General features: G+C 47.9%; 1 protein-coding gene across 1 annotated transcript in view; it reads right to left on the bottom strand.

Annotated features, from left to right (window-relative positions):
* Nucleotides 1-4,228: 4,228 nt before the first annotated feature.
* LOC147112991 (myelin and lymphocyte protein-like) overlaps nt 4,229-26,989 on the bottom strand; it is a 48,628-nt gene continuing 25,867 nt past the window's right edge. Inside the window, exons 2-4 of the mRNA XM_085998233.1 lie at nt 20,456-20,623; nt 7,148-7,273; nt 4,229-5,589 (exon numbers count right to left, since the gene is read on the bottom strand). Coding sequence (XP_085854359.1) covers nt 5,512-5,589; nt 7,148-7,273; nt 20,456-20,623 — 372 coding nt within the window. The 3' untranslated portion in view covers nt 4,229-5,511. The remainder of the gene's footprint in view (nt 5,590-7,147; nt 7,274-20,455; nt 20,624-26,989) is intronic.

Here is a 26,989-nt window from a genome sequence, read left to right on the forward strand (position 1 = left end):
GAGCCGGACAGAAGTCGGGGCCAGAGACGCTGAGACTGGGGCAGCGTAGGGCACGGAAGCCGCGGTACAAGCGGGAACGCAGCCGGTGTGAGAGACCGGGCTACAAGCGGGAACGCAGCCGGTGTGAGAGACCGGGCTACAAGCGTGCTGGGAGACGCAACAGCGTCGTGAGACAGCTCGACCGCGACCGGCGAAAAAGGCCGGGCAGCTACCGAAGCCGCGAGGCGCTGCGACCGGGATCTTAAGGCGCGGGAAGAAATAAAAAAATAATAAATAAATAAAACCGCGGAGAACTCAGCCGCAGCCGGGGGAGGAAAGGACCGGACTGCGAGAGGGCTGGGAGGCGCGATTGGAAGCCGCTGAGGGAGAGACAGAGCCCGAGCGAGCGGGAGAGACAGAGCCCGAGCGAGGGGGAACGGGACCGAGCGAGGGAGACCGAGCGAGATTCCGCCCAGCGGCTGGAACTGTTCGCCGCCAACGGGTTGTCCCCAGCGCCGGTTGCCCTGCCGAGAAAAGGGAACAAGGAACGCACTGAAGCCGGCGCGCAGGCTGCGAACCCCGAACGCCAGCGGTCGTCGCCCGAAAGCAAAGCTTACCCCTCCCGCCAGGGGAAGAAACGCGGGAAGCCGCCAGTAGGCGGGGAAGAAGACAGGAGCGGGAAACCGCCATTTTGAAAGTGGGCGGGGAAGAAGACAAGCGCGGGAAGCCTGCATTTTTGGAAAAAAAAAGTAACGAACAAATTCATTGTTGTTTCTCAGAAAGATAGTGAAGATGCCTAAGCATGGTAACATCAATGACTTCGATTCCGAGGTGGAAGATTGGGCCACGTATGTAGAACGCATCGAGATATATTGTGAGGCCAATAAAATAGCAGATGATGATAAAGCTATAACCTTACTAAACTCAATGGGGGCGAAGACATACGGGCTATTGAAGCATCTTCTATCACCAGCTAAACCGGCGGATCAGACTTTCGCTAATATTGTTGCTGTCCTGAAGGATCATTTGAACCCCACACCGCTGATGTTGGCGGAACGATTCAAATTTTATGCGAGAACGCAACGGAAAGAGGAAAGCAACGCGGAATACTTGGTTGAACTGCGTAGATTAGCGAAATACTGTCAGTTTGGGGAAAATCTGACAGAGGCATTGAGAGACAAGTTCGTGTGCGGGTTGTCGAAGGAAGGAACACAAAAGCGACTGCTAGAAGAGAACGATCTTACACTTGATAAGGCTGTCCTTATTGCAGCATCGCACGAAGCCGCAGCGAGAGGCACTGCAGAAATGCAGCTGAAGGCAGCGGTACTCAGCGTGGATCAAATGACTTCGGGTACAACGAAATGTTATCGTTGTGGGAAGACAACACACGACCAGAACCAATGCTGGTTTAAAAACCAGGAATGTAGAAAATGTGGCAAGCTTGGCCACATAGCTAAAGTATGCCGGTCAGGAAAGAAGACCAGCAACAAAAAACAGTCACCGCAGGAAAAGTACAGCAAGGTACACAAGGTGGCTGAGAAGAGTTCGGATGAACAGAATTCGGATTCAGACCCAAACGGCCAGGAACTGGGTCGTCTGAGAATTCACAATGTGAGTAAGGAAGCTGACCTACAAACTATCTGGGTCATGCTAAAAATAGCCGGAGTCCAAGTAAAAATGGAATTGGACACAGGATCAGCCCTATCAGTCATAAATCGAAGGGATTACAACCGGCTATTCTCACATATACCCTTGAGAGATACCAAGATCGTATTGCAGACATACACGGGGCATAAAGTATACCCCATCGGAAAGATAAAAGTCAAGGTGAGAGACAAGGGCAAAGAACACCAGGGAATGGATTTATATGTACTACCTGAGGGAGGTCCACCACTTCTGGGACGGGAGTGGATCAGGGAAATAAACATGGAATGGCACTACCAAAAAGCAATAACAAGTGAGAACTCGGTGAAGACAATCAGCTCAGACTCTGAAACTGATGACGATAAGACCAGCCCAGGTGCGAAAGACAAGTCTAAAATGGACTTGCTGACTAAGGTTGGAAAAACGAAGGAGTGCATAAATGCTTATGCTTCAGAGGAGAACAAAGTTTCAGAACAGAATTCCACTGAACAACAACAACATAGTTTGACAGAGAATTCTGAGTCTGTCCAGTTTACAGACATGCACAATTCTGAGGAACACCGGGCTCGAACTCAACTCCATTTCAAATTACAACAGCAATTAGAACAATTGAGTTGCCGTCTTGAGCAAGAGATGAAAGCAATGAAAAGGTTCTTTGACACAGAGTGGGAGACTCTGGAAAGACCACAGAAGCAGCTGATGGAGAAAAGGGAGCAGGAGCACACAAACCGTCTGCGCGAGGAGGCCAAACGAATCAAAGCTGATTCGGTTTCTGAAGGTGCGTGCTCTAATCTGGTGGAGCAAGATGTTCAGCAACTGAAGGCGCTTGTTAGCAGGTTGCAGGCAGAAAAGGCTGATTTGGTCGCCATGAATTCCGAGCTCCTACTGAAGTTGGGTGCAGCATCACCGGACGATTCATTTGTGGAAATTCGAATGGTGGAGGCTGCGGGTGATGGCGAAGTAGAAACAGCAAAGGAGCCCCAGGGCAAGGTTATAAACATCCCTGCAGCTACTGGGAAACGGATGATGTCAGAAGAGTTAACGGTCAGCCAACTCCTTCATATGCTGAGGGACAAGACCCTGAAATGGGAACAATTTGAACATGAGCTTAAATCTTCAAAGGAGAGGGGTTTGGAGCTCTCAAAAGTTATTGAAATAGCTGAGGTTGCAACACAGACTGAGAAGATGGCAGCAGAGCAACCCTTGGATGCCAAAAGTACGCTGACTCACGTCAATGTTGAACAACAGAATGCTGAAACAACTGCTCCAGTAGAGGGATTGAATAATACGATCAATCAATCTCCGAATGAAGTTGAAGTATTGAAATCACGAATGAGGTCATTAGTAAAAGACTTGCAGGAAGCCCAGAAAAAGCTGGAGGAAGCTGAACACATGAAGAAGTCTCTTCAGGAGAGATGTCCGGAATTGGAACAAAAGCTGACTAACGTCCAGCTGGGCATGGAGGAAATAAAAGACCCTCTCGCTGGCCTAGCTCAGGACGACACCGATTATTACCACGTCCTGTTGAACGACACCGAATATAACGATGACCTGTTCTGCCCAGCTTGTGGGGAAATCTTCCGAAGTGCAAAAACCCTGAAGAATCACAAAAAGTCTAAGAAACACCGGGAGATGGTGGCACTGCTAAGGCAACAGGAGAAAGAGGAGGAGGAACTGTGCATGCGGCTGGCAGCGGAGCACAGAGAGTCTCCAAGAAGCAGGAAAGGAAAAGACGAAACAGAAGAAGATGACCCATCTGAACCATTATCACCCCTACCAGAGCACGCACGTGGTCCCTCCGAACGGAACCAAATCAGTTTGGAAGTAGAAAAACTTCCCAAGGTACTCAAGCTTTTAGAAGTCAGCAATGCTGGTTCAGAAGTGACGGAAGTTCAAGCTGTTAAGTCCAGTGAAGGACTATTGGATGAGTCACCCCAGCAAAGTGAACCGACTACACCACAGGGAACTGCTACACCACCGAGGCGGTGTCCAGACCGAGTCAAGAAGCACAGGAGGCGCCTCCACAGAGACTGAATCTGTGAACTGTTTTCCACAGAGACTGAATCTGCGAACTGTTTTCCGCAGAGACTGAATCTGTGAACTGTTTTCCGCAGAGACTACATCTGTGAACTGTTTTTACATGAAGTTGGATATATGTTATGATGTTATGTTTAATGGGGAATAAGTATGTTGTAAGCTAAAAAGGGAGGATTGTAGTGTATGTAACCGTTCTACCTTTAAGAGAACTATTGTATGTAACCGTCCACCTTTAAGAGAACTATTTTAGGTGTTGCACTACTTTATCTTGGCTGCGGTATACTGTAATACCGGTGGTGACCACACCGGTATATAAGTGCTGTGTAATGAGTGATTGGGCAGATTCGCCCTGACCTTCGAATAGTAAAGTCCTGTTAAAGTTACTCTTGTAGTCTGTGTATTAATTCGCCATATAACACACAGATTTTACAAAAGGTGCTATATAAATACAAGTTCTTTCTTTTGTGCATGGATTTTTCACTATTTTGTAATTTTCATTAATGATCTATATTTAAAAAAAATATGGGAAACACACGGGGGTGGGGGAAGCAGAGCTAATAAAGCAGCGCATTTTTAAACATTTTATTAACAAGCAATACAAACCAAAAATACAATTGCCTTCCCTTTTGTTCTTTCCTCCCCTCCCTCCCCCCTTTCCTTGCTCCTGCACTTGCTTAAAACCTGTTACATCTCTAACTTTTTCCAGTTCTGACGAAAGGTCATCGACCTGAAGCGTTAACTCTGTTTCTCTCTCCACGGATGCTGCCTGACCTGCTGAGTATTTCCAGCATTTTCTGCTTTTATTTAAAGTAAGAATATTTGATACAAGTCAACTAATCTTGCAGCCAAAATGCAAATGAACAAATTTGTAACAATATATGTGAACAAATTGCTGTAAATCAAATAAACAAAATGAAAAATGATAGATTATCAAATTATTAAAAATAAGAACCTGTATAATAAGATTATTATAAATGCAAGGATAAGGGTTCAACATATACGGGCAGATTTTACCTTTCGGTGCTTGGGTGTAAAGACTCTCCTGGGTGAGCCATATAGAGGAAAGTTAGGATGGGGAGGATCGCACGGCTCTTATGGCTTTCCATCCACTTAAATTAATGAGAAGAAGATCTGACAGGCTACTTTCTGGACGTGCGATCTTATCTGCCCATTTTTTCCTCCCAGGCTGTCCTTTACACCCAAACACTGTGAGAGGAAAATCCACCCTATTATCTATTGGTCAGACCGACCTTCTAGTCTCTGAGGCTACAGATTAGCCATTCATTGCGAATTCCTTCCATATTCTCAACTCAATGGAAGCTCATCCACACAAAAGTCTTTACAGCTTAAGAGTTGCTTAGAGGGTCTCTTACATTTTCAACCGCTTCACTAAGGTGAGTGGTATAAACAAGATACAAGCTATCTATGGGATACGGGACATAGGAACACGAGTAGACTCTTCAGCCCCTCGAGTCTGTTCCACCATTCAATGAGATCGTGGACGATCTGTATCTTACCTCCATCTACCCACCTTAGTTCTGTAACCCTTAATACCCTTGCCTAACAAAAGTTTTACAATCTCAGTTTTCACATTTTGAAATTGACCTGGCTTTTTGGGGGGAAGAGTTCCAGATTTCCACTACCCTATGGAACCTTTAGCATTCACAACCTTTAAATACTAAATCCCATTTGTTCTATTGAGAAACTCCCTGGTTATATATAAAAATGCTGTAATTACAGTTGTGAACGAGAATGATGTACAACAATATTAAGGAAAGAGCAATAAGTAATTTTGGGAAGGAGGCAAAAATCTTCAGGTTAGATGTTGACATTTGCTGCTTGTCTTGATGTTCATGAGGAGGACTTCCATCTCACGATTGACAGTATCGCATGTATCGTGTAAAGCAAGGTGGCCAGGAATGCAAACACCTGAAACAGCGAGACACCAGAATGTTTGACAGGAAAATAATATCTCAATAGGAAAGCTTTACCAAGAATAGATTTGTACCATTTTAAAGAGAATTTCGATCTACATTCCATTCTGCACCTAGAAATATTCATGAAATATCTTCCAACTCAAGAAAGCGCACAAGTGGTTCAGAGGTTCACCCAGTGGTAAGCTAAGTCTCACAGACCAGACTGATGCCACCTTTGATCCCCAATCTGTTCTCAGTTGGCTGATCTCACTTAGGGTGACAGTCCAGGTGCTCCAAAGGGGAAAAAGGGAGGGCAGGATTGGATGCAGTTGTTATGTTCTCAACACCATCACCACTACTACTTTCTGACCTGGAGCTGTTAACATGGCACAGAGCAGGCAAGGGAAGAACAGAATTTCACCATCAATTATGGGGAAAGAAATACACTTCTCTACTCGTCAAAGTGAACACCATTTGTGCTGGGGAGGGGAAGACTTTTCTGTTTTGGACATCCAGTGTCAGCATTAATCACTTCCGGGTAATTTATGGGACAGTAGGATGCAGAGCACAGCTCCCTCTACTCCACCCCAAGACGTGCCTGAGACCCAACCCAGATGAACAGCTCTTTACGGCATTTCCCCTTTCCCATCCCGGACATCTCAGAATGAGCCTGCATTGGCAAACAATATTCGTAATCCATCAACAGCACTGAAAATAGTTCAGTCCACAGACGAAGGTGCCACCCGACGTTGCACTGGGGCGTACAGACCAGAGGGTAACAGGTCTGACCCCTGGTCTGTGCTGAGTTAGCTGATTCCAGCTGTGGCGCCAATTGAGATGCTACAATTGGCCTCAGCACCGGTGGTCTAGGGAGACGGAGGAAAAGAAACAAATCAGCTGGTTTCCTGGTCCCGATCATAATCCAGAAACTCCAGCTGGGTATATGGAGGCCGAGTGCCCAAACTCACACATGAAGAACAGTACCAGGTGCCTATGGAGCATTCCTCTATCTGTTACTTACTGGAAGTGCTAACCTTATTCAAATAAACTGATTAATGCCTACATTAAAACTGGTGGAGAGAGGAATGGGATAGCAACAGGTTCAATGTGCATCTGCTAATACTATCAACTGGCTTTGTCACTTAAATTTGAGTTTTAAAAAATATTTACAAGTTGTTGGTTATTGTTCTGCTGATTCTTTACTCAAAATGATTGGACTTATTTTGTCTGTTTGTTAAACATTGTACTGATCCCGTATACAGCATAGGTTCTGCACAAGTGAGAGAGAGAATTTTAAGAAGGGTGGATGTGGAGATGATGTTTCCTCTTGTGGGAGAATCTAGAACTAGGGGTCACTGTTTAAAAATAAGGGGTTGCCCATTTAAGACAGAGATGAGGAGAAATGTTTTCTCACAGAGGGTCGTGAGTCTTTGGAACTCTTCCTCAGCGTAGAGTGGAGTAATCAGATTAGCCATGATCTTATTGAATGGTGGAGCATGCTCGAAGGGCCGAGTGGCCTACTCCTGCTCCTAATTCATATGTTCGTATATAACAAATGCAGGATGACTTACTGAAGCAGCGATGTTCATTCTGAAATCTTTGTCCCACATCCCGATAAAAATAAATCTTGTGTCGCTAGTTTCCAAAACTGCAACACTTAAATAAAACACAGCTGCAATGAAGTGGTAGAAAACATCCTGGAAGAGAAGAGGAAGCACAGAATGAGAAACCAATTCACACAATCGTTTTACAGTCGGCTGCCCAAAGCTTCAGTTGGTAAATGCACTGCCCTCTGAGAAAAGCCAAAGAGGTCCCAGTAGGGACGCTGCAATGGTTGCCCTTGAATAGAAACAATGCTTCGCGCTCCGGTAGCTCCCCGCTGCTCGGAAGTGCATGTGTGAGGACAGGTCAGTCACAGAACCCGTTGACCCTCATTGACCAGCTCCACACGTGAATAATGGCGATTTGGCTGAGGTACCAAAAGGCAGCAGGTACCCACAGAACTGCTCCCCAGCAAGAGTCAGCACCTTCAGGAGAGGAGAGGAGAGGAGAAAACTAAAGGGTCCAAAATAATATCACCGATGTGGCAGAACCACTGAATGACTCTGGCTAACTGTATATAATTCTCTTTAACGATGTTCTAACACCAGCCTAAACCTGTACCATTGTGTTAGACATTACTGTGATTTGTATATAGAGTTTGCATGTACGGGGCGTGGCCCCTTTAAGAGCGCGGGAAAACGCGGGCAAAAGCAATGACGTCACGTTGCAAACCACGGGACTGCCCAGTGAGTCCTCGTGGCATCTCCGTTGAGTAAAGACCTGTTTAATTGTTCTCTGGTGTCGATCTCAGTTATTCGTAGGAATTCGTCAATTCCTACATTGGTGACCCCGTTTTTGTGAACGTTTTCACAAAAGAAGAGCACAGCATGGAAGCACACGCCGTTTCGCCAGAGCAACGCAGTTCTGGGAGCAGCAAGCGCCCTCGTGGTTTATTCAGGTCGAGGCCTAGTTTGCCCTGAGGAACATCGATGTGGATCAGACCAAGTATCTTTACGTGGTCTCCGCACTCGACAGCTCTACCGCCTCTCGGATCGTCAGCCTCCTCGAAAACCCCCCAACGGAGCGCAAGTATGAAATCCTCAAAGCGCGGTTACTGCAGGTTTTCGGGCTCACAAAATCGGAGCGCACCCGTCGATTACTCGCTATGCTCGGGCTCGGGGACTCCAAGCCTTCAGAGTTGATGAGCCAAATGCTCACACTCCTGGGCTCAGAACGGGAATGCTTCCTATTCCGCGAGATTTTCCTCATCCAACTGCCTGAACAGGTACAAGCTGCCCTGGTCAGATCTGAAACTGAAGACTGCGCAACACTCGCTGCGGAGGCTGACAAAATTTTCGCTGTAACTCGGCAGCACTGCGCCGCCACGAGGCACCCATCCCCCGCAGACATCGCCCCAGCTCGTCTGCCTGCTGGGCTGTGTTTCTACCACGCGCAGTTCGGCGCGAAAGCGAAGTGTTGCCGCCCTCCCTGCAGTTTTCCCCCAAAAAAACAATGACTAACACTGCGACCACCGAGGAACGGGTCTAACGGGCACCCCGCAGCCGCGATGGCGATCGGCAAGGCGGGAAAATTGCTGTTCATCACCGATACTCTCTCCGGTCGTCATTTTCTGTGCGACACCGGGGCGCAGTGCAGCATTTTACCCGCGTCCGCCCTCGATGTGCAGACAGGGAATCATGGCCCCACCCTTGAAGCGGCCAATGGTGGAACGATTCGGACCTTCGGCAGACGGCGAGTGGAGTTGTGCCTCGGGGGGCAACATTTTCACTGGGAGTTTGTTACGGCCAAAGTTTCCCAGCCCCTCCTCGGCGCGGATTTCCTGGGCGCCAACAGCCTCCTGGTCGACGTTAGGAGGAACCGGCGGCTGATCAACGCAGCAACTTTTAATTCTCTTCCGTGTTACCGCAGTAACACTACGTCACGCACCGTCTCCTGTGCGTTCCCAACTTCTGATGAGTTCGCTCGCCTGCTCAGCGAATTCCCCGACCTGACAAGACCCACGTTCTCTTCCACAGCCACAAAACATGGTGTGGAACACCACATCACCACCAACGGCCCCCTGGTCTATGCGCGGGCCTGGCGCCTAGAACCTGGCAAGCTGGCGGTCGCAAAGGCGGAGTTCACAACCATTGAACGGTTAGGGATTATTCGCCGGTCGAATAGTCCCTGGTCTTCACCCCTCCATATCGTCCCGAAGCCCGGCGGCAGATGGCGGCCATGCGGTAACTATCAATGACTGAACGACGCCACCACTCCCAATCGGTACCCGATCCCCCATATCCAGGATTTCTCTGCCCATTTGGCAGGGAACACCGTGTTCTCAAAAGTCGACCTCGTCCGGGTCTACCACCAGGTCCCAGTTCATCCACAAGACGTCCAGAAGACTGCAGTCATCACCCCATTTGGCCTCTTCGAGTTTTTACGGATGCCGTTTGGGTTAAAGAACACCGCCCAGGCTTTCCAACGCCTGATGGACTCCATGCTGCGGGACCTCAAGTTCCTCTTTGTCTACCTGGACGATATTCTAATATCCAGTCCCACTAAGGAAGAACATACCTGTCACCTACGCACCCTTTTTCGACGCCTCAGCCAACACGACCTGATTATCAACCCAGCCAAGTGTCAGTTTGGCCTGCACCAAATTGACTTCCTGGGGCATCGCATCACCTCAGAGGGAGCGGTTCCTTTACCTCCGAAGGTAGAGGCGGTGACATCCTTTCCATGCCCACAGAACATAAAGGCCCTGCAGGAATTCCTAGGCATGGTAAACTTTTACCACCGTTTCGTGCCTAGGACGGCACTACTCATGCAGCCCCTGTACGAGGCCCTCAAGGGCAAGACTGGCAAGAACCCGGTAGACTGGACGGATGACATGGCCCGAGCATTCGCTGACACCAAAAGCGCCTTAGCCAACGCGACTATGCTGGCGCACCCACTGCCAGGAGCCACCATCGCCCTCACCACCGACGCGTCGGACTACGCAGTCGGTGCCGTGCAACAGCAGTGGGTGAACGGGACGCGGCAGCCATTGGCATTCTTCAGCCGTCAACTATGGCAGAACGAGAGAGCATACAGCATGTTCGACCGGGAGTTGCTTGCCCTTTTTCTGGCCATCCGCCATTTTCGGTTCCTTCTGGAAGGACGTCCTTTCACCGCTTTTGTGGACCATAAGCCGCTGAGCTTTGCAATGTCCAAGACCGCCGAACCGTGGTCAGCCCAACAGCAGCGTCAACTGACCTACATATCCGAATTCACCACGGATATTCGGCACGTGGCCGGTAAGCACAACCTGGTGGCAGACTGCCTCTCCCGCGCGATCGTCAATACGGTTCATTTGGGCATCAACTACGCCCTCATGGCAGCGGACCAAGCCTCAGACCCGGAAGTCCAAGCTTACCGAACGGCCATCACTGGCCTCCAGTTGGCCGACGTCAAGTTCCATTCAGCAGGTACCACGCTGTTGTGTGACGTCTCCGTACAGGATCCTTGCCCTGTTGTGCCGGTCGTCTGGCGCCGCAAAGTGTTCGACGCCATACATGGGTTGTCACACCCTGGAATGAAGGCTTCTCAGAAACTGATGTCGGTGAAATTTGTATGACATGGCATGCATAAGGATGTCCACAACTGGGCCAACACCTGCGTGGTCTGCCAGGAGGCCAAGGTACAGCGCCACATCAAAGCTCTGTTGGCCGCCTTCACAGTTCCAGAGCGACGTTTTGACCACGTCAACGTGGACCTGGTAGGACCACTCCCACCCTCCCATGGTTTGTCACACATCTTGACCATGGTTGACCGCACCACCAGATGGCCAGAGGCGGTCCCCCTGTCATCCACAAATTCGGCGGACGTGGGACCGCAGTTTTCCTCCGAACTCTGGAATGCAGTGGCCCAAGGACTCGGTGTCAAATTACACCGCACCACAGCCTACCACCCACAGGCGAATGGCCTCTACGAACGCTTCCACCGGTCAATGAAGGCCGCCCTGAGAGCCAGCCTCCAGGACACTGGATGGGCAGACAAGCTACCGTGGGTCGTGTTGGGCCTTTGCACGGCCCCCAAAGAAGACCTTCACTCGTCATCAGCAGAGCTGGTGTATGGTCAGCCGCTGCGGGTCCCAGGGGACTTCCTACCAACATCGACGGAGCAATGGTCCGCGTCTGCCCAGCTTGCTAGTCACCAAGAGGCGGCCAGATGTTACGCACCGGTGCCCACTTCGCACCACGGGCCGCAGAGGTCACACGTTCCCACGGAGCTTCACAAGGCGGAATACGTTTTTATTCACCATGACGCACATAGGGATCTGCTCAAGGCCCCATATACCGGCACCTTCTGCGTGTTGGAAGCAGGGGACAAAACCTTCACGGTTGATGTCGGTGGTAAGCCGGACCACATTTCGGTCGACCGCTTAAAGCCAGCACATTTGGACCTCGACCGCCCCGTCGAGACAGCACAACCGCCGAGACGGGGTCGGCCACCCATCGTCGTTACGGCAGACCAAGTTCGACCGCCCGCCAGACCGCCAGCCGCCCAACAGCCTCCGCCTCAGGAGTACAGGAGTCGTTCTGACAGGCTCATCAGACCCCCTCACCGTTTGACTTTGTCCGTTAAAGCGAATTCTGGGGGGGCGCATGTGGCAGAACCACTGAATGACCCTGGCTAACTGTATATAATTCACTTTAACGATGTTCTAACACCAGCCTAAACCTGTACCATTGTGCTAGGCATTACTGTGTTTTGTATATAGAGTTTGCATGTACGGGGCGTGGCCCCTTTAAGAGCGCAGGAAAACGCGGGCAAACGCGATGACGTCACGTCGCAAACCACGGGACTGCCCAGTGAGCCCTCGTGGCATCTCCGTTGAGAAAAGACCTGTTTAATTGTTCTCTGGTGTCGATCTCAGTTATTCGTAGGAATTCGTCAATTCCTATACCGACATGAAACCATTTACAAAATACAACGGTGGGACGAGTACAGTAGCTTGTTTCAGTGCTGTTTATATTATGACAGAGTTAAGATTTCACAACCATAATTGTGGTGTATGTAACCGTTCCACCTTTAAGAGAACTATTTTAAGAGTTGCACTACTTTATCTTGGCTGCTGTATACTGTAATACCGGTGCTGTGTAATAATTTATTGGGAAGTTCCGCCCTGACCTTCAACTAGTAAAGACCTGTTAAATTTTACTCTTGTGGTCTGTGTAGTAATTCTCAATATAACACACAGACTTAACAGTGGCGACGAGTACGATCTTACCCTGCGGCAGAGATACATCCAAGGCAGTTTAACGGGCGTCGAGAGCAGGCATCCGCCCTCATCATTCTGCTGAGAGAAGACTCGGGTCTGCAGAGCAAAGGAAGAATTCTGACACGAAGCCTTCCATCAGCAACAGGCAGTGATCATCCCTTCTATCACGGTGGTGGGTAAGCCGATCAGCGACGAGCAGCAAGTCGGCCACGTTGGCTGTGAGTAGGGGAGGGAAAAACAGAGGATATAAGGGCGGAGAACTCGACCGCGGCTGGGGAAAAGAGCCGGACAGAAGTCGGGGCCAGAGGCGCTGAGACTGGGGCAGCGTAAGGCATGGGAGCCGCGGTGAATGCAAACGCAGCCGATGCGAAAGACCGGGCTGCAAGCGGGCTGGGAGACGCAACAGCGTCGAGAGAGAGCTCGACCGCGACCGGTGAAAAAGGCCAGGCAGCTACCGAGGCCGCGAGGCGCAGCGACCGGGTCAGCGTAAGGTGCGGGAGAAAATAAAATTAAAAAAACCGCGGAGAACTCAGCCGCAGCCGGGGGAAAGGACCGGACTGCAAGAGGGGCTGGGAGGCGCGATTTGAAAACCGCTGGGGAGGGCGAACGCAGCAATACGGCAATCGCCATTACAGCCAGCGGGGAAGAAAGGCAAACGCGGGAAGCCGCCATTTTCGTAGGCGGGGGAAGAAGACAAGCGCGGGAAACCGCCATTTTGAAAAAAAATAACAAAAGAAAAATTTCCTTTTGTTTCTCAAGAAGATTGCGAGGATGCCTAAGCGTGGTAACATCAACGATTTCGATCCCGATGTTGAAGATTGGGCCACGTATGTAGAACGCATAGAGATATATTGTAAGGCAAATAAAATATCAGATGAAGATAAAGCACTAACTTACTAAACTCAATGGGTGCAAAGACATACGGGCTATTGAAGCATCTTCTATCACCAGCTAAACCGGCGGATAAGACTTTCGCTAAAATTGTTGCTGTTCTGAAAAATCATTTGAACCCCACACCGCTGATGTTAGCGAAACGATTTAAATTCTATGCGAGAACGCAACTGAAAGAGGAAAGCAACGCGGAGTATTTAATTGAACTGCGTAAGCTAGCGAAATACTGTCAGTTTGGGGAAAGTCTGACAGAGGCACTGAGAGACAAATTCGTGTGTGGATTGTCGAAAGAAGGAACACAAAAGCGGCTGCTTGAAGAGAATGATCTTACACGTGATAAGGCTGTCACTATTGCAGCATCGCACGAAGCCGCAGCGAGAGGCACTGCGGAAATGCAGCTGAAGGCAGCAGTACTCAACGTAGATCAAATGGCTTTGGGTACTACGAAATGTTATCGTTGTGGAAAGACAACACACGATCAGAACCAATGCTGGTTTAAAAACCAGGAATGTAGAAAATGTGGCAAGCTTGGTCACATAGCTAAAGTATGCCGGTCAGGAAAGAAGACCAGCAACAAAAAGTCACCGCAGGAAAAGTGCAGAAAGGTACATAAGGTGGCTGAGAAGAGTTTGGATGAACAGAATTCGGATTCAGACTCCAACAGCAAGGAACTGGGTAGTCTGAGAATTCACAATGTGAGTAAGGAAGCTGACCGACAAACTATCTGGGTCACACTTCAGATAGCAGGAGTCCAAGTGAAGATGGAATTGGACACCGGATCGGCGTTGACGGTCATGAATAAGCAAGATTACAAAAGGTTATTCACACATATTCCCCTACGGGATACGGAGATAGTATTGCAGACATACACGGGGCAAAAAGTATACCCCATCGGAAAGATAAAAGTCAAGGTGGTACACAAGGGCAAAGAACACCAAGGAATGGACATATATGTACTACCTGAGGGAGGTCCACCACTTCTGGGACGGGAGTGGATCAGGAAAATAAATATGGACTGGCACTCCCTAAACGCAATAACGGTAGATTCCAGAAAAAAAGATGTCAAACCTGAACAATTGTCCAGAATATTGGATGAGGCTAAAGAGGTGTTCCAACAGGGACTGGGAACACTGAGAGGAATTAAGGCTAAAATCAAGATTGCAGAACATGCAAACCCAAAATTTTTCAAAGCCAGTCCGGTACCTTATGCGATACGACCTGCTGTGGAAGCTGAGCTGGAAGGGCTAGAACGTTCAGGAGTACTGTCTAAGGTGGACTGGAGTGAGTGGGCCACGCCCATTGTTCCCGTCATGAAGCGTTCATCGAGTAACAAGCCAGGGGAACCGGGGAATGTCCGCATCTGTGGAGACTTCAAGATCACAGTTAATCCGGTGCTTCACACGGTGCAATATCCGCTTCCACGGATTGAGGATATCTTTGCTTCATTGTCTGGCGGGAAACACTTCACCAAGATAGACCTGGCGCAAGCGTACTTACAGATGGAAGTTGAGGAAGAGTCGCGCCAGTATCTCACAATCAACACGCACAGAGGCTTGTATTGATATAATAGACTGGTTTTTGGAGTGGCTTCGGCTCCAGCAATTTGGCAGAGGGCCATGGAGCAGGTATTACAGGGAATTCCAAGCACTCAATGTTACTTGGACGATATCCTGATTACAGGAGATGACGATGAGGAACACCTTGCAAATTTGAAACTGGTGCTCACCAGGTTGAAGGAATATGGCCTTCGAGTTAATCGCCAGAAATGTGAGTTCTTTCAGAAACGGATCTCGTACTGTGGTCATGTCATTGACCAGGAGGGGCTGCACAAGTCACCTGACAAGATCGAAGCTGTTGTGAAGGCTCCCGCTCCGGAAAATGTATCCCAGTTGAGGTCGTTCCTAGGGTTGATTAACTATTACCATAAGTTTCTGCCAAATCTATCCACGGTGCTGCACCCGCTGAATGCTCTTTTGCAGAAAGAAGTACCATGGAAGTGGAGCGAGGACTGTAAGAAGGCCTTTCGCAAAAGCAAGGCATTGATCACCTCAGAGGAAGTGTTGGCTCACTTCAACCCAACGCTACCTATTCGTTTAGCTTGTGATGCTTCTCCTTATGGTATTGGAGCAGTACTCTCACACAAGTTGCCAAATGGCTCAGAAAGGCCAGTCGCATTTCCATCCAGATCATTGACCTCCGCTGAGCGCAACTATGCTCAGATAGATAGGGAGGCTCTCAGCCTGGTGTGGGGAGTAAAGAAGTTTAATCATTACCTGCAGGGCCAGAAGTTTACACTGCTGACAGACTACCAGCTGTTGGTATCCATATTCAACCCTAAAAAGGGCGTTTCCATTATGACAGCGCAAAGGCTACAGAGGTGGTCCCTTTTCCTAGGGGCACACCAATATGACATAGAATACAAAGGATCAAAACAGCATGAGAATGCTGACGGTTTATCGCGCCTACCGTTGCCAACGGTAGAAGAGGCGCCTACAGTGGACCCAGTGGAGATGTTCCACTCAACCAGAGTGGAATGTCTACCAGTAACAAATTCTACGATCGAAAAGGAAACAAGAAATGACCCGACTCTCTCACGAGTCTACGATTTAACGGTGAAGGGATGGCCAGCACATGGCGAACCACTGTTGCCAGCATTTTCGCAAAGAAGAGAACAGCTGTCAGTGTGCCGAGGAACTTTGATGTGTGGATCCAGAGTGGTGATTCCACCCAAACTCCAGCATAAAGTGCTAAAGGAGCTTCACGAGGGGCATCTGGGTGGAGTGAAAATGAAGAACCTAGCCAGAGCGTTTGTGTGGTGGCCAGGTATCGATGGAGACATCGAAGAAATGACCAAGAGCTGTCTAGGATGCCAGAAGGTCCAAAACGCCCCACCACAAGCTCCTCTACATCCATGGGAGTGGCCCTCATCTCCATGGCAAAGGGTACATATCGACTTTGCTGGTCCATTTATGGACTCAATGTTCTTAATCGCGGTTGATGCACACTCCAAGTGGCCGGAGGTAATAAAGATGTCCTCCACCACCACGGAAAAAACCATCACAGTATTGAGGACCATATTTGCCAGGAATGGGCTGCCGGAACAGATCTGTTCTGATAATGGACCGCAATTTGTGTCCGAAGAATTCAGGAAGTTCTTAAAAAACAATGGGGTTAAGCACTACACGTCCGCCCCATACCATCCCGCCACCAATGGATTAGCTGAAAGGTTTGTCCAGACCTTCAAGAAGGCCATAAAGGCCATGGGAAAGGAAGACATAAATCTACAGCATAAGGTAGATAACTTCTTGTTGGCGTACAGGAATGCAACACATGCGGTTACAAACCAAACCCCCGCCATGATGTTTTTCAATGGAAGTCTAAGATGCTGGCTGGATTTGATCAAGCCAAACATCAGAAGGGACGTAGAGAACCGGCAGTTTCAGGGCATGAATGAAAGGCCAACTAGAACCTTCCAGATGGGTCAACAAGTTTTGGCCCGGGGCTACCGTACCGGGAGATGGCAGCCTGGAACTATTTGCACACGACTGGGACCGCTGATGTATACCGTGGACATTGGTGAAAGCATGATAGGGCGCCATGTTGACCAGATCATAGAGTCATCCGAAAAGGGACAACCTACTCCACAACTCTATACGCCTAATGATGAAGCAGAGATACCCATAGGATCTACCTCCGATCCGGTGATACTGGAATCAGATGAACCCGACACTGGCACTCAAGCCGAATCGACCTTGCCAAAAGAACCTACTACACCACCGAAAACTACTACACCACCGAGGCGTTATCCGGACCGAGTCAGGAAGCCTCCAGAGAGACTGCATCTGTGAACTGTTTTTGCATGAAGTTGTGTATATATGTTATTATGTTATGTTAATGGGGAATATATACTGTTAAGCTGAAGAGGGAGGATTGTGGTGTATGTAACCGTTCCACCTTTAAGAGAACTATTTTAAGAGTTGCACTACTTTATCTTGGCTGCTGTATACTGTAATACCGGTGGTGACCACACCAGTATATAAGTGCTGTGTAATGATTTATTGGGCAGTTCCGCCCTGACCTTCAACTAGTAAAGACCTGTTAAATTTCACTCTTGTGGTCTGTGTAGTAATTCTCAATATAACACACAGACTTAACAATAATCTCTTATATTCATTCTTTTTCAATAATTCTCTTTCTCTCCCACTTTCTCTTTCAAGAGTTTGCATATATGTGTATATAAAATAACTAGACAAAATCTGGGCCCTTATCTAGGGCTGAGTTGGATGGAAGGTGTGGGTTTCTATGCCAGCCCTTTCTGTCACTATCGAACAATGGTAATCAGAATTTAACAGCACAGAAGGAGGCCATTCAGCCCATCATGCCTGCATTGTCTCTCTGTCATAGAGTCAGAGGGGGAAAAATTGGGTGGCTTTGCACCTCCCGTTAGCGGCCCCAAGGGTCACCAACAGGGCGCAAAGCCCCAGCAACCCAGCGGGCACTGCTAACGCCTCCCACGAAATTCAGTGGGAGGTTAGTGACCGCGAGAGCCAGTAGCGCCCCGCGGCGTTACGCCTCTGACGATGATATAGTCGCTGTGCACAGCGCCCCGCTTGAGCCCCGGCCGCAACTTTGGGTCGCGCACCCTGACCTATCACCGGACGATATGTCCGACAGGGTCAGGGTGCCGTTTTTGCAGCCGCGGCGGAGCTACTTAAAGGGCAGGTGTCGGGCAGCCATTTTTTTTTGGCCGACTGCCACCACCTTCCCCTTTTTTCTTTGGGGTTCCGGCCGCAATTGCTCAACCCAGCGCTCCTCTTGAGTGTCAGCCTGTTGTCCCGGCACCTCGCTCCCTGGGGGTCCAACCATCTGCATATGTATATATAATAAAAATTCTCCTAACCTCTCCCTTCATTCTTAAACGTTATACGTTCTAGTTATCAAATCACTAACTAATGGAAATAGTTTTTGCCGATTTATTTCATTAAAAAATCTCATAATAACAGCAATAATAATGATATAAGTCACCCCAACAACGTGTTCCTTAGCAGTTTCTATCCTGTAATGGAAGTAAAATTATTTTGTAATTTCATGTACTCTTGAAGTGCTGCTCACTGGAATAGAAGCGATGACATCAGCTCTATCTAAATGAAATCACAAATAGAACCCCTGCCAATTATACAACACTTTACTCATCTGAATCTGCGCTTTGAAACCCATATTTATTAGCCACACATTTATATATATATATTTTTAAAGATTTTTTGATGATTACTCACGGCACAATTTGGCATACTGGCTGCCATTATGGAATCACAGGAGAAAAGGCAATCTGTGTGATTCTCCGTACAGCCACTACCTGGGCTGCCAACACCCATGGAGCTGAACCCCAGCATTGGCAGCATTTGTGTATTTGTTAATGATTGGTTGGAGAGCAATTCCAACTCATCCCACCCAGCGGAAACAGGGTGGAGAGAGGCCTTTGAAATTCATCATTCAGTCTTACCACCCCGTTCTCGCTGGAATCCTACTGGTCTGCATTTTCCATTTCCTGTTTTCACTAAATGTGTTCTAAGGATATGGGGTAGATTTGAGGGATTTGTGAGTATTCCACCCTGCTGGAGTGAGATATCAAATAAAATAATGCATTTCAGTTTGTTAACTTGATCTTTACATAGGATTACATAGGATATACGGCACAGAAACAGGCCATTCGGCCCAACAAGTCCATGCCGGTGTTTATGCTCCACTCGAACCTCCTCCCGTCTTTCCTCATCTAAATCTATCAGCACAACCCTCTATTCCCTTCTCCTTCATATGCTTGTCTAGCCTCCCCTTAAATGCATTTATACTATTCGCTTCAACCACTCCCTGTGGTAGCGAGTTCCACATTCTCACCACTCTCTGGGTAAAGAAGTTTCTTCTGAATTCTCTATTGGATTTCTTGGTGACTATCTTACATTGATGGCCTCTAGTTATGCTCTTCCCCACAAGTGGAAATATTCTCTCTGTATCCACTCTATCAAAACCTTTCTTAATTTTAAAGACCTCTATTAGGTCACCCCTCAGCCTTCTTTTTTCAAGAGAAAAGAGACCCAGCCTGTTCATCAGTTCCTGATAGGTATACCCTTGCATTTCTGGTATCATCCTTGTAAATCTTCTCTGCACCCTCTCCAGTGCCTCTATATCCCTTTTATAATATGGCGACCAGAACTGTACGCAGTACTCTAGGCCTAGAAATTCGGTGGGCTGCGCCACCAGTTAGCGCCTGAAGAGGGCACTCAGTGGCTTTAGCGCCACTGGCCACGCCTCCCGTGAAATTTAGCGGGGCGCTAATGGCGGCATTAGCCTGTAGCGCTGCGCCAGCACAGATTACGTCATCGGTGTGTGCAGCGCCCCGCTACCGCCCCGAACGCGATATTGGGTCGCGCACCCCCCTGTAGCGCCGGTCACAAATCGCGACCGGTTCAGGGGGGCCTACCTGTGGCGGTAGTGGCGCAAATTAAAGGGGCGGTGCGGGGCGGCCATTTTTTTCGGTGGCCGCCTTCCAGCACCTCCTCGCGCCGCCCTCCCCAGCCTTCTGATACCCCCGGGCAGTGCCGGCTGTGTCCCGAGAGTCCGGCACCTCTCCTCGGTGGCGGGCTCTTTTGCCGGCACTCACGATCGGAGATCACGCTGGTGCAGGCCCCTCCTCTTTAAGAAGGGGAGGAAGGCCTGCAGTACTGCAGCGCGCCGTGCCGCAGCGTGTGGCGCTGCGGCACGTTGCGCTGCAATATTCAGTTTCAGTGCCCCAAGACGGACGCGGGGCGCCTCGAGCAGCGCCCCGCTTCCGTCTGGGGCGCTCAAACTGAATATCCCGCTGGCGCTGGGGCGCCACCGAATTTTTAGGCCTAAGTGTGTTCTAACCAAAGTTCGATACAGGTTTACCATAACTTCCCTACTTTTCAATTCTATACCTCTAGAAATAAACCCGAGTGCTTGGTTTGCTTTTTTATGGCCTTGCTAACCTGTGTCGCAACTTTTAGTGATTTGTGTATTTGTACTCCGAGATCCCTGCTGCACACATCATAATTAGGGAAATCACTGGAAGGTTATGGAACAGAAAATATGTTCCTGAAGTTAGAATATTGCAGTAGATTTGGGAACTTCTGTTGTGTCATACTGTGCTCAAAGAAGTCCATACCACTGCAGTCCATGCGGATGAACTCTTCTGAACGCCAGCCATGTATAGTATGAGCAGCAATGTAGTTATAACAAAGCAGAAGACTGAAACAAACATCACCCAGCCTTGATCGTCTGGAAATTGAACTCGAAAAGAAGCCACAAGGGTCCAAACAAGGCCACCAAAAACCTAGAAAGAAAAATACAAAAAAAAAACAAAGTTAGATATAAAACCGCTACAGGGTCTGGCCCACACATTATTCATGTCCCACACTATGTGGTTGACTCTTGATTCCCTTTGGCGAGGCCTAGCCAGCCACGTTCAGACGCTGCGTGAAGATCAGTAATATTAATACCATCGTGGAGCACCATCCATCACCACAAGGACTGCAGCAGTTCAAGGGTCACCTTGTCCAGAACAGTGGAACCAGAGGACACAGCCTGCGCTTGAAGGGGGGTAAGTTCAAAACTAAGCAGCAGAAACAATATTTTAGTGAGCGAGTGGTAAATCTCTGGAATCGACTCCCTCGGGACCCGGTGGAAGCAGTTAGTATTGATTCAGTTACAAGCAAATTAGATTGATTTCATTCAGAAAGTAACATTTTGGAATACAGTATATGAGGAATTTGCGACATGACGTGTGGTAAGTGCAGCATGCTTCGGAGGAAGAGGAGACTTTGGGCCTATGGTTCCCAAAGCTTTCCAACACTGGGGGTTTCCTCGCCTCATGTCTGAGTCTGTTGTAGACTAATTGATGGAGATTGATTGCCGTGATTAGTCAACAACTCCATTATCATTGTAGCATGTGACCATCAGGATGGCTTGGGAGGGGAAAGTTGCCCAGGATCCCCATTCCTGATCACTATCTGTATTGACCAATACTGCAACTGTACAAAAGCAAAATACTGCGGATGCTGGAAATCTGAAATAAAAACAGAAAATGCTGGAAATACTCAGCAGGTCAGGCAGCATCCGTGAGAGAGAAACAGAGTTAACGTTTCAGATCGATGACCCTTTGTCAGAACTGGAAAAAGCTGGAGATGGAACAGACTTTTAAGCAAGTGCCAGGGCAGGGAAAGGGGGGAGGGGAGGAAAGAACAAAAGGGAAGGTCTGTGATAGGATGGAAGGCAGGAGAGATTAAGAAACATTAAGGGAGATTAAGAGCTGGTGCAAGGCAAAAAGAGATGGTAATGGGACAAGTTAAGAAACAAAAGATGGCTCTAGATAAAGTGTGAATAGCGCTGGCAGAATGAAAGACAGCTGCCATGTGGGAGAGTGAAAAAAACTGTACATGTGTGTGGATGTCGTCTGAGGATTGTACTGGACCAGGATGTCTCCTAGGTTGAATGGCCAGCCAACATTTACTGTTAGGGCTCCCATCTGAATAATAGAGTGAGGGAATGAGAAGGTGACTGCATTCTGCAGAACTGTGTCCCAGCAAGGAGTCAATGCCTTGAGGAGGAGAAAATTGGAGGGGGAAAAAACTTTAAACTTGAGGTTGGCTCACAGTTTAAACATGAACTTAACTCAGCCTCAATCTCAGCCTCAAACGCTACTTTATCTTCAGCTTAGTCTGCAATTCAACCTCAATCTTAAATTCCACCAGAGCTTTGAATTCCACTGCAGCCTCAACTTCAAACTTTGTCACAAACGTCGTCTTATATTCAACCTCAACTTCAGCATCAAATTTAATCGCTGCCTAAACCTTAACTTCAATCAGTTCTTCACCTTCAGCTTCTCCTTCAACCGCAACCACAGCTAAAATTCAGTTCCACCTTCAGCCTCAACCTCACTTGAACCCTGGTTCAACAACGAGTGTAGAAGAGCATGCCAGGAGCAGCACCAGGCGTACCTAAATATGAGGTGCCAACCTGGGGAAGCTGCAACACAGGACTACATGCATGCTAAAAAGCAGAAGCAGCATGCTGTAGATAGGTCTAAGCGATTCTACAATCAACGGATCAGATCAAAGCTCTGCAGTACTGCCACATCCAGTCACGAATAGCGGTGGACCATTAAACAACTTACGGGAGGAGGAGGCTCCAAGAATATCCCCATCCTCAATGATGGTGGAGCCCAGCACGTGAATGCAAAAGACAAGGCTGATGCGTTTGCAACCAGCTTCAGCCAGAGTGGATGATCCATACCAGCCTACTCCCGAGGTCCCCACCATCACAGAAGCCAGTCTTCAGTCATTTCGATTCACTCCACGTGATATCAAGAAACGGCTGAGTGCACTGGATACAATATGGGCCCCAACAACATCCCGGCTATCGTGCTGAAGACTTGTGCTCCAGAACTAGCCGCACCCCTAGCCAAGCTGTTGCAATACAGATACAACACTGACATCTATCCGACAATGTGGAAAACTGCCCAGGTATGTGCTGTCCACAAAAAGCAGGATAAATCCAACCTGGCCAATTACCGGCCCATCAGTCTACTCTCAATCATCAACAAAGTGATGGAAGGGGTCATCGACAGTGCTATCAAGCGACACTTACTTACCAATAACCTGCTCACTGATGCCCAGTTTGGGTTCCGCCAAGACCACTCGGCTCCCGACCTCATTACAGCCTTGGGCCAAACATGGACAAAGGAGCTGAATTCCAGAGGTGAGGTGAGAGTGCCTGCCCTTAACATCAAGGCAGCATTTGACCGAGTCTGGCATCAAGGAGCCCTAGTAAAACTGAAGTCAATGGGAATCAGGGGGAAAACTCTCCACTGGCTGGAGTCACACCTAGCACAAAGGAAGGTGGTTGTGGTGGTTGAAAGTCAATCATCACAGCCCGAGGAGTTCCTCAGGGCAGTGTCCTAAGCCCAACCATCTTCAGCTGCTTCATCAATGACCTTCCCTCCAACATAATGTCAGAAATGGGGATGTTCGCTGATGACTGCACAGTGTTCAGTGCCATTCGCAGCTCCACAGATAATGAAGCAGTCCATGCCCGCATGCAACAAGACTTGGATGACGTTCAGGCTTGGGCTGATAAGTGGCAGGTAACATTTGCGCCACACAAGTGCCAGGCAATGACTATCTCGAACAAGCAAGGGTCTAACCACCTCCCCATGACATTCAATGGCATTATCATCGCCGAATCCCCCACTATCAACATCCAAGGGGTCACCATTAACCAGAAACTTAACTGGATCAGCCACATAAATGCAGTGGCAACAAGAGCAGGTCAGAGACTAGGTATTCTGCGGCGAGTGTCTCACCTCCTGACTCCCCAAAGCCTTTCCACCATCTACAAGGCACAAGTAAGGAGAGTGATGGAATATTCTCCACTTGCTTAGATGAGTGCAGCTCCAACAACACTCAAGAAGCTCGACACCATTCAGGATAAAGCAGCCCGCTTGATTGGCACCCCATCCACCACCTTAAACATTCACTCCCTCCACCACCGGCATACCGTGACTGCAGTGTGTACCATCTACAAGATGCACTGCAGCAACTCGCCAAGGCTTCTTCGGCAGCACCTCCCAAACCCGCGACCTCTTCCACCTAGAAGGACAAGAGCAGCAGGCGCATGGGAACACCATCCTGACTTAGAAGTATATCGCCGATCCTTCATCGTCGCTGGGTCAAAATCCTGGAACTTCCTACCTAACGGCACTGTGGGAGTACCTTCACCACACGGACAGCAGCGGTTCAAGAAGGCAGCTCACCACCATCTTCTCAAGCGCAACTAAGGATGGGCAATAAATGCTGGCATTGCCAGGGAAACCCTGATCCCATAAACAAATTTTAAAAAAAAATTCCAATCTGAAATCGAGCCTAAACTTCCATCTTAAGTTCAGCTTTCCGTAGGTAAATAACACTGAGCATCTTAACCGGGTTTCCGCCGGCTGGGTAGAGTTAAAATCTCCCCGTAAATGGAAGAGATACAAAACAGACGGCCGGAAAAACTGCTTTGCTCACAGAGTCGTGAAGCTGTGGAATTCATTTCCAGTGTTAGTGGTTGAGGCAAAAACCATGTTTCATTCAAAAAGCATTCAAGAATCGATTGGATAGGTGGACAAAGGAAAAGGTTTTGAAGGTACATGAGAAGAGTCTGTGTAAATGTGATTAGAACTATTTGTCCTTATGGAGCAAAAACACCAATATGGACTGGTTGGGCAAATGCCCTGTTTCCTGTTGTGACTTCGATATATTTTTATCTATTTATATGTAATCCTTCTTGTTTGCATATTTATCCTTTATTGGTAGGTAAGTTGGTATGAGGTCAGCTCGCATGACCAAAGGGTCAGTAAGAGGCCCGACTTCATTTAAATGAAAGTCAAAAGATAATAGGCACACAATTCGGTGTGTTTTTTGGGCGCTACGGGTGCTCTTAGCGGTCCAAAATGGCGTCCGCGGCCCGCGCGCACACTTCTAGTGCAAGTCGCGCCTGACGCCATATTGATGAAGGCGTTAGTGCACGCAGTGAGCGTCCGCCGGAAGTAAACAGAGTAGGCAGATCATGACGTCAATCAGCGTGTAAAGCTGATTTGACGCCAGCGCTGTGATTTTGGTGATCAGTGCTCCAGCTAACGCCTTCACTTAAGCTCACACAGCTCAACATGTGTTCATTAGGAGGAAGGAACCCCCACCAGCGTTATTTAAAGGGATCATCAACTGTTTTCACGTTCGTTTCTGATTGATTTCTACTGGATGTTGCTCCAATTGAATAAGCGTTTGGTGTTTTCTAAAGTTCTTTAAAGTTGCTAAAGTCTACAGGGAGTGGTGTGGCAGGTGCTGAATGACTTTGTCCTGATTTAAGAACATAAGAACATAAGAATTAGGAGCAGGAGTAGGCCATACGGCCCCTCGAGCCTGCTCCGCCATTCAATAAGACCATGGCTGATCATCGACCTCAACTCCACTTTCCCGCCCGATCTCCATATCCCTTGATTCTCCTAGAGTCCAAAAATCTACCGATCTCAGCCTTGAATATACTCAACGACTGAGCATCCACAGCCCTCTGGGGCAGAGAATTCCAAAGATTCACAACCCTCTGAGTGAAGAAATTCCTCCTCATCTCAGTCTTAAATGGCCTACCCCATATCCTGAGACAATGCCCCCAGTTCTAGACACTCCAGCCAGGAAAAACAACCTCTTCCTTTTAGTTCTCCGGTGCTGCATTTCATTTGCCCTGCAGGCGAGCATGTGACCTGCTCTCAGCCTCCTGCCAATCCTGTTGATTTGCAACTGGGACCTCCTGCTGAAACATTCCTATAGTGACACGGAATTGTTTTTAGCAGCCGGGGCCAAAGCGTTAAACAACCTGCAGACTGGCTCAAGTAACTTTTGCAGGCTAGTGCATTCTTTTAGCAAGTAGGAAAAACTTAAAAATGCCTCAATTGTTTTATTCCCAGCGGAATAATAATATTGCCACTTGCTTATCTAAATCGTTCAGTGTTTTACAAATGACTCATTTGCGATACACCTGTAAACTGTTGCTGCAAACACTAACACCAGGAAAACAGTGTTTCTCTCTCACAGGCGTGGCTCAACAAACCTAGGTTAGTTGAGAGAGTACAGTAATTACTTGTAAGCATTGACCTTCAATCATTTATGTTCAGATTTATTTATTTAATTCAGAATAAGTTGCCTTTCAATTTTAAGCCATCCTCACTTCAGAGCATTTTTTCCCCTTTTCTATCTGTTCATTCTTCTCTCTTATGTTCCTCTCCTCTCTCTATTTCCCTTGGCATGTGTGTGTCTCTCTACAATCATCTCGTCTCATTCTTCTCCGACTGTCTTTCTCCCTTTAACTCCGTTTCTCTCCTTTTACTCCCTCTATCTATATCTATGTGTCTTTCTCCCTCTCTCACTCCCTCCTCTTCACCTTTTTTCTGTTTCTCTCTCTCCCTTCTCTCTTTTTCCCTGGCTCTCACTTTCCTCCCTTTGCCTTCTCCTCTTTCTCTCCGTTGCTGCCCGTCTCCCTTTGTGCTAGATGTCTCTGCTCTGTGTGCTTTTATTCTCCCTGTCTCTTTTATCTCATTCTCTCTGCCTGCTCTGTTCTTGTCTCTCTCTCATTCAGTTCAGTTCAGTTCAGTTCAAATGCTTTATTGGCATGAAAGTTTACAGAGAACCATATTGCCAAAGCTTACATATCAAAAAGCTACAGTTTTCCAACATTCTGTAGGTGTCAATCGATTTGACATTTGTTGGGTACATACAATATTACTTTTAAACAATATTAATTTTAAACAGTCTTTCTACTTCATTTGGTACGTTCAATATTAATTTTAAACAGTCTTACTTTTAAACAGTCCTCAGGTTGTGACATGTTTCTCTCTCTCTTTCTCTCTCTCTCTCTCGTTCAGTTCAGTTCAGTTCAGTTCAAATGCTTTATTGGCATGAAAGTTTACAGAGAACCATATTGCCAAAGCTTACATTGCAAAAAGGTACAGTTTTCCAACATTCTGTAGGTGTCAATCGATTTGACATTTGTTGGGTATATACAATATTACTTTTAAACAATATTAATTTTAAACAGTCTTTCTACTTCATTTGGTACGTTCAATATTAATTTTAAACAGTCTTACTTTTAAACAGTCCTCAGGTTGTGA

Source organism: Somniosus microcephalus, chromosome 9, assembly GCF_052327205.1.
Source record: "Somniosus microcephalus isolate GS21.2 chromosome 9, FLI_Smic_1.0, whole genome shotgun sequence".
Classification (NCBI taxonomy): domain Eukaryota; kingdom Metazoa; phylum Chordata; class Chondrichthyes; order Squaliformes; family Somniosidae; genus Somniosus; species Somniosus microcephalus.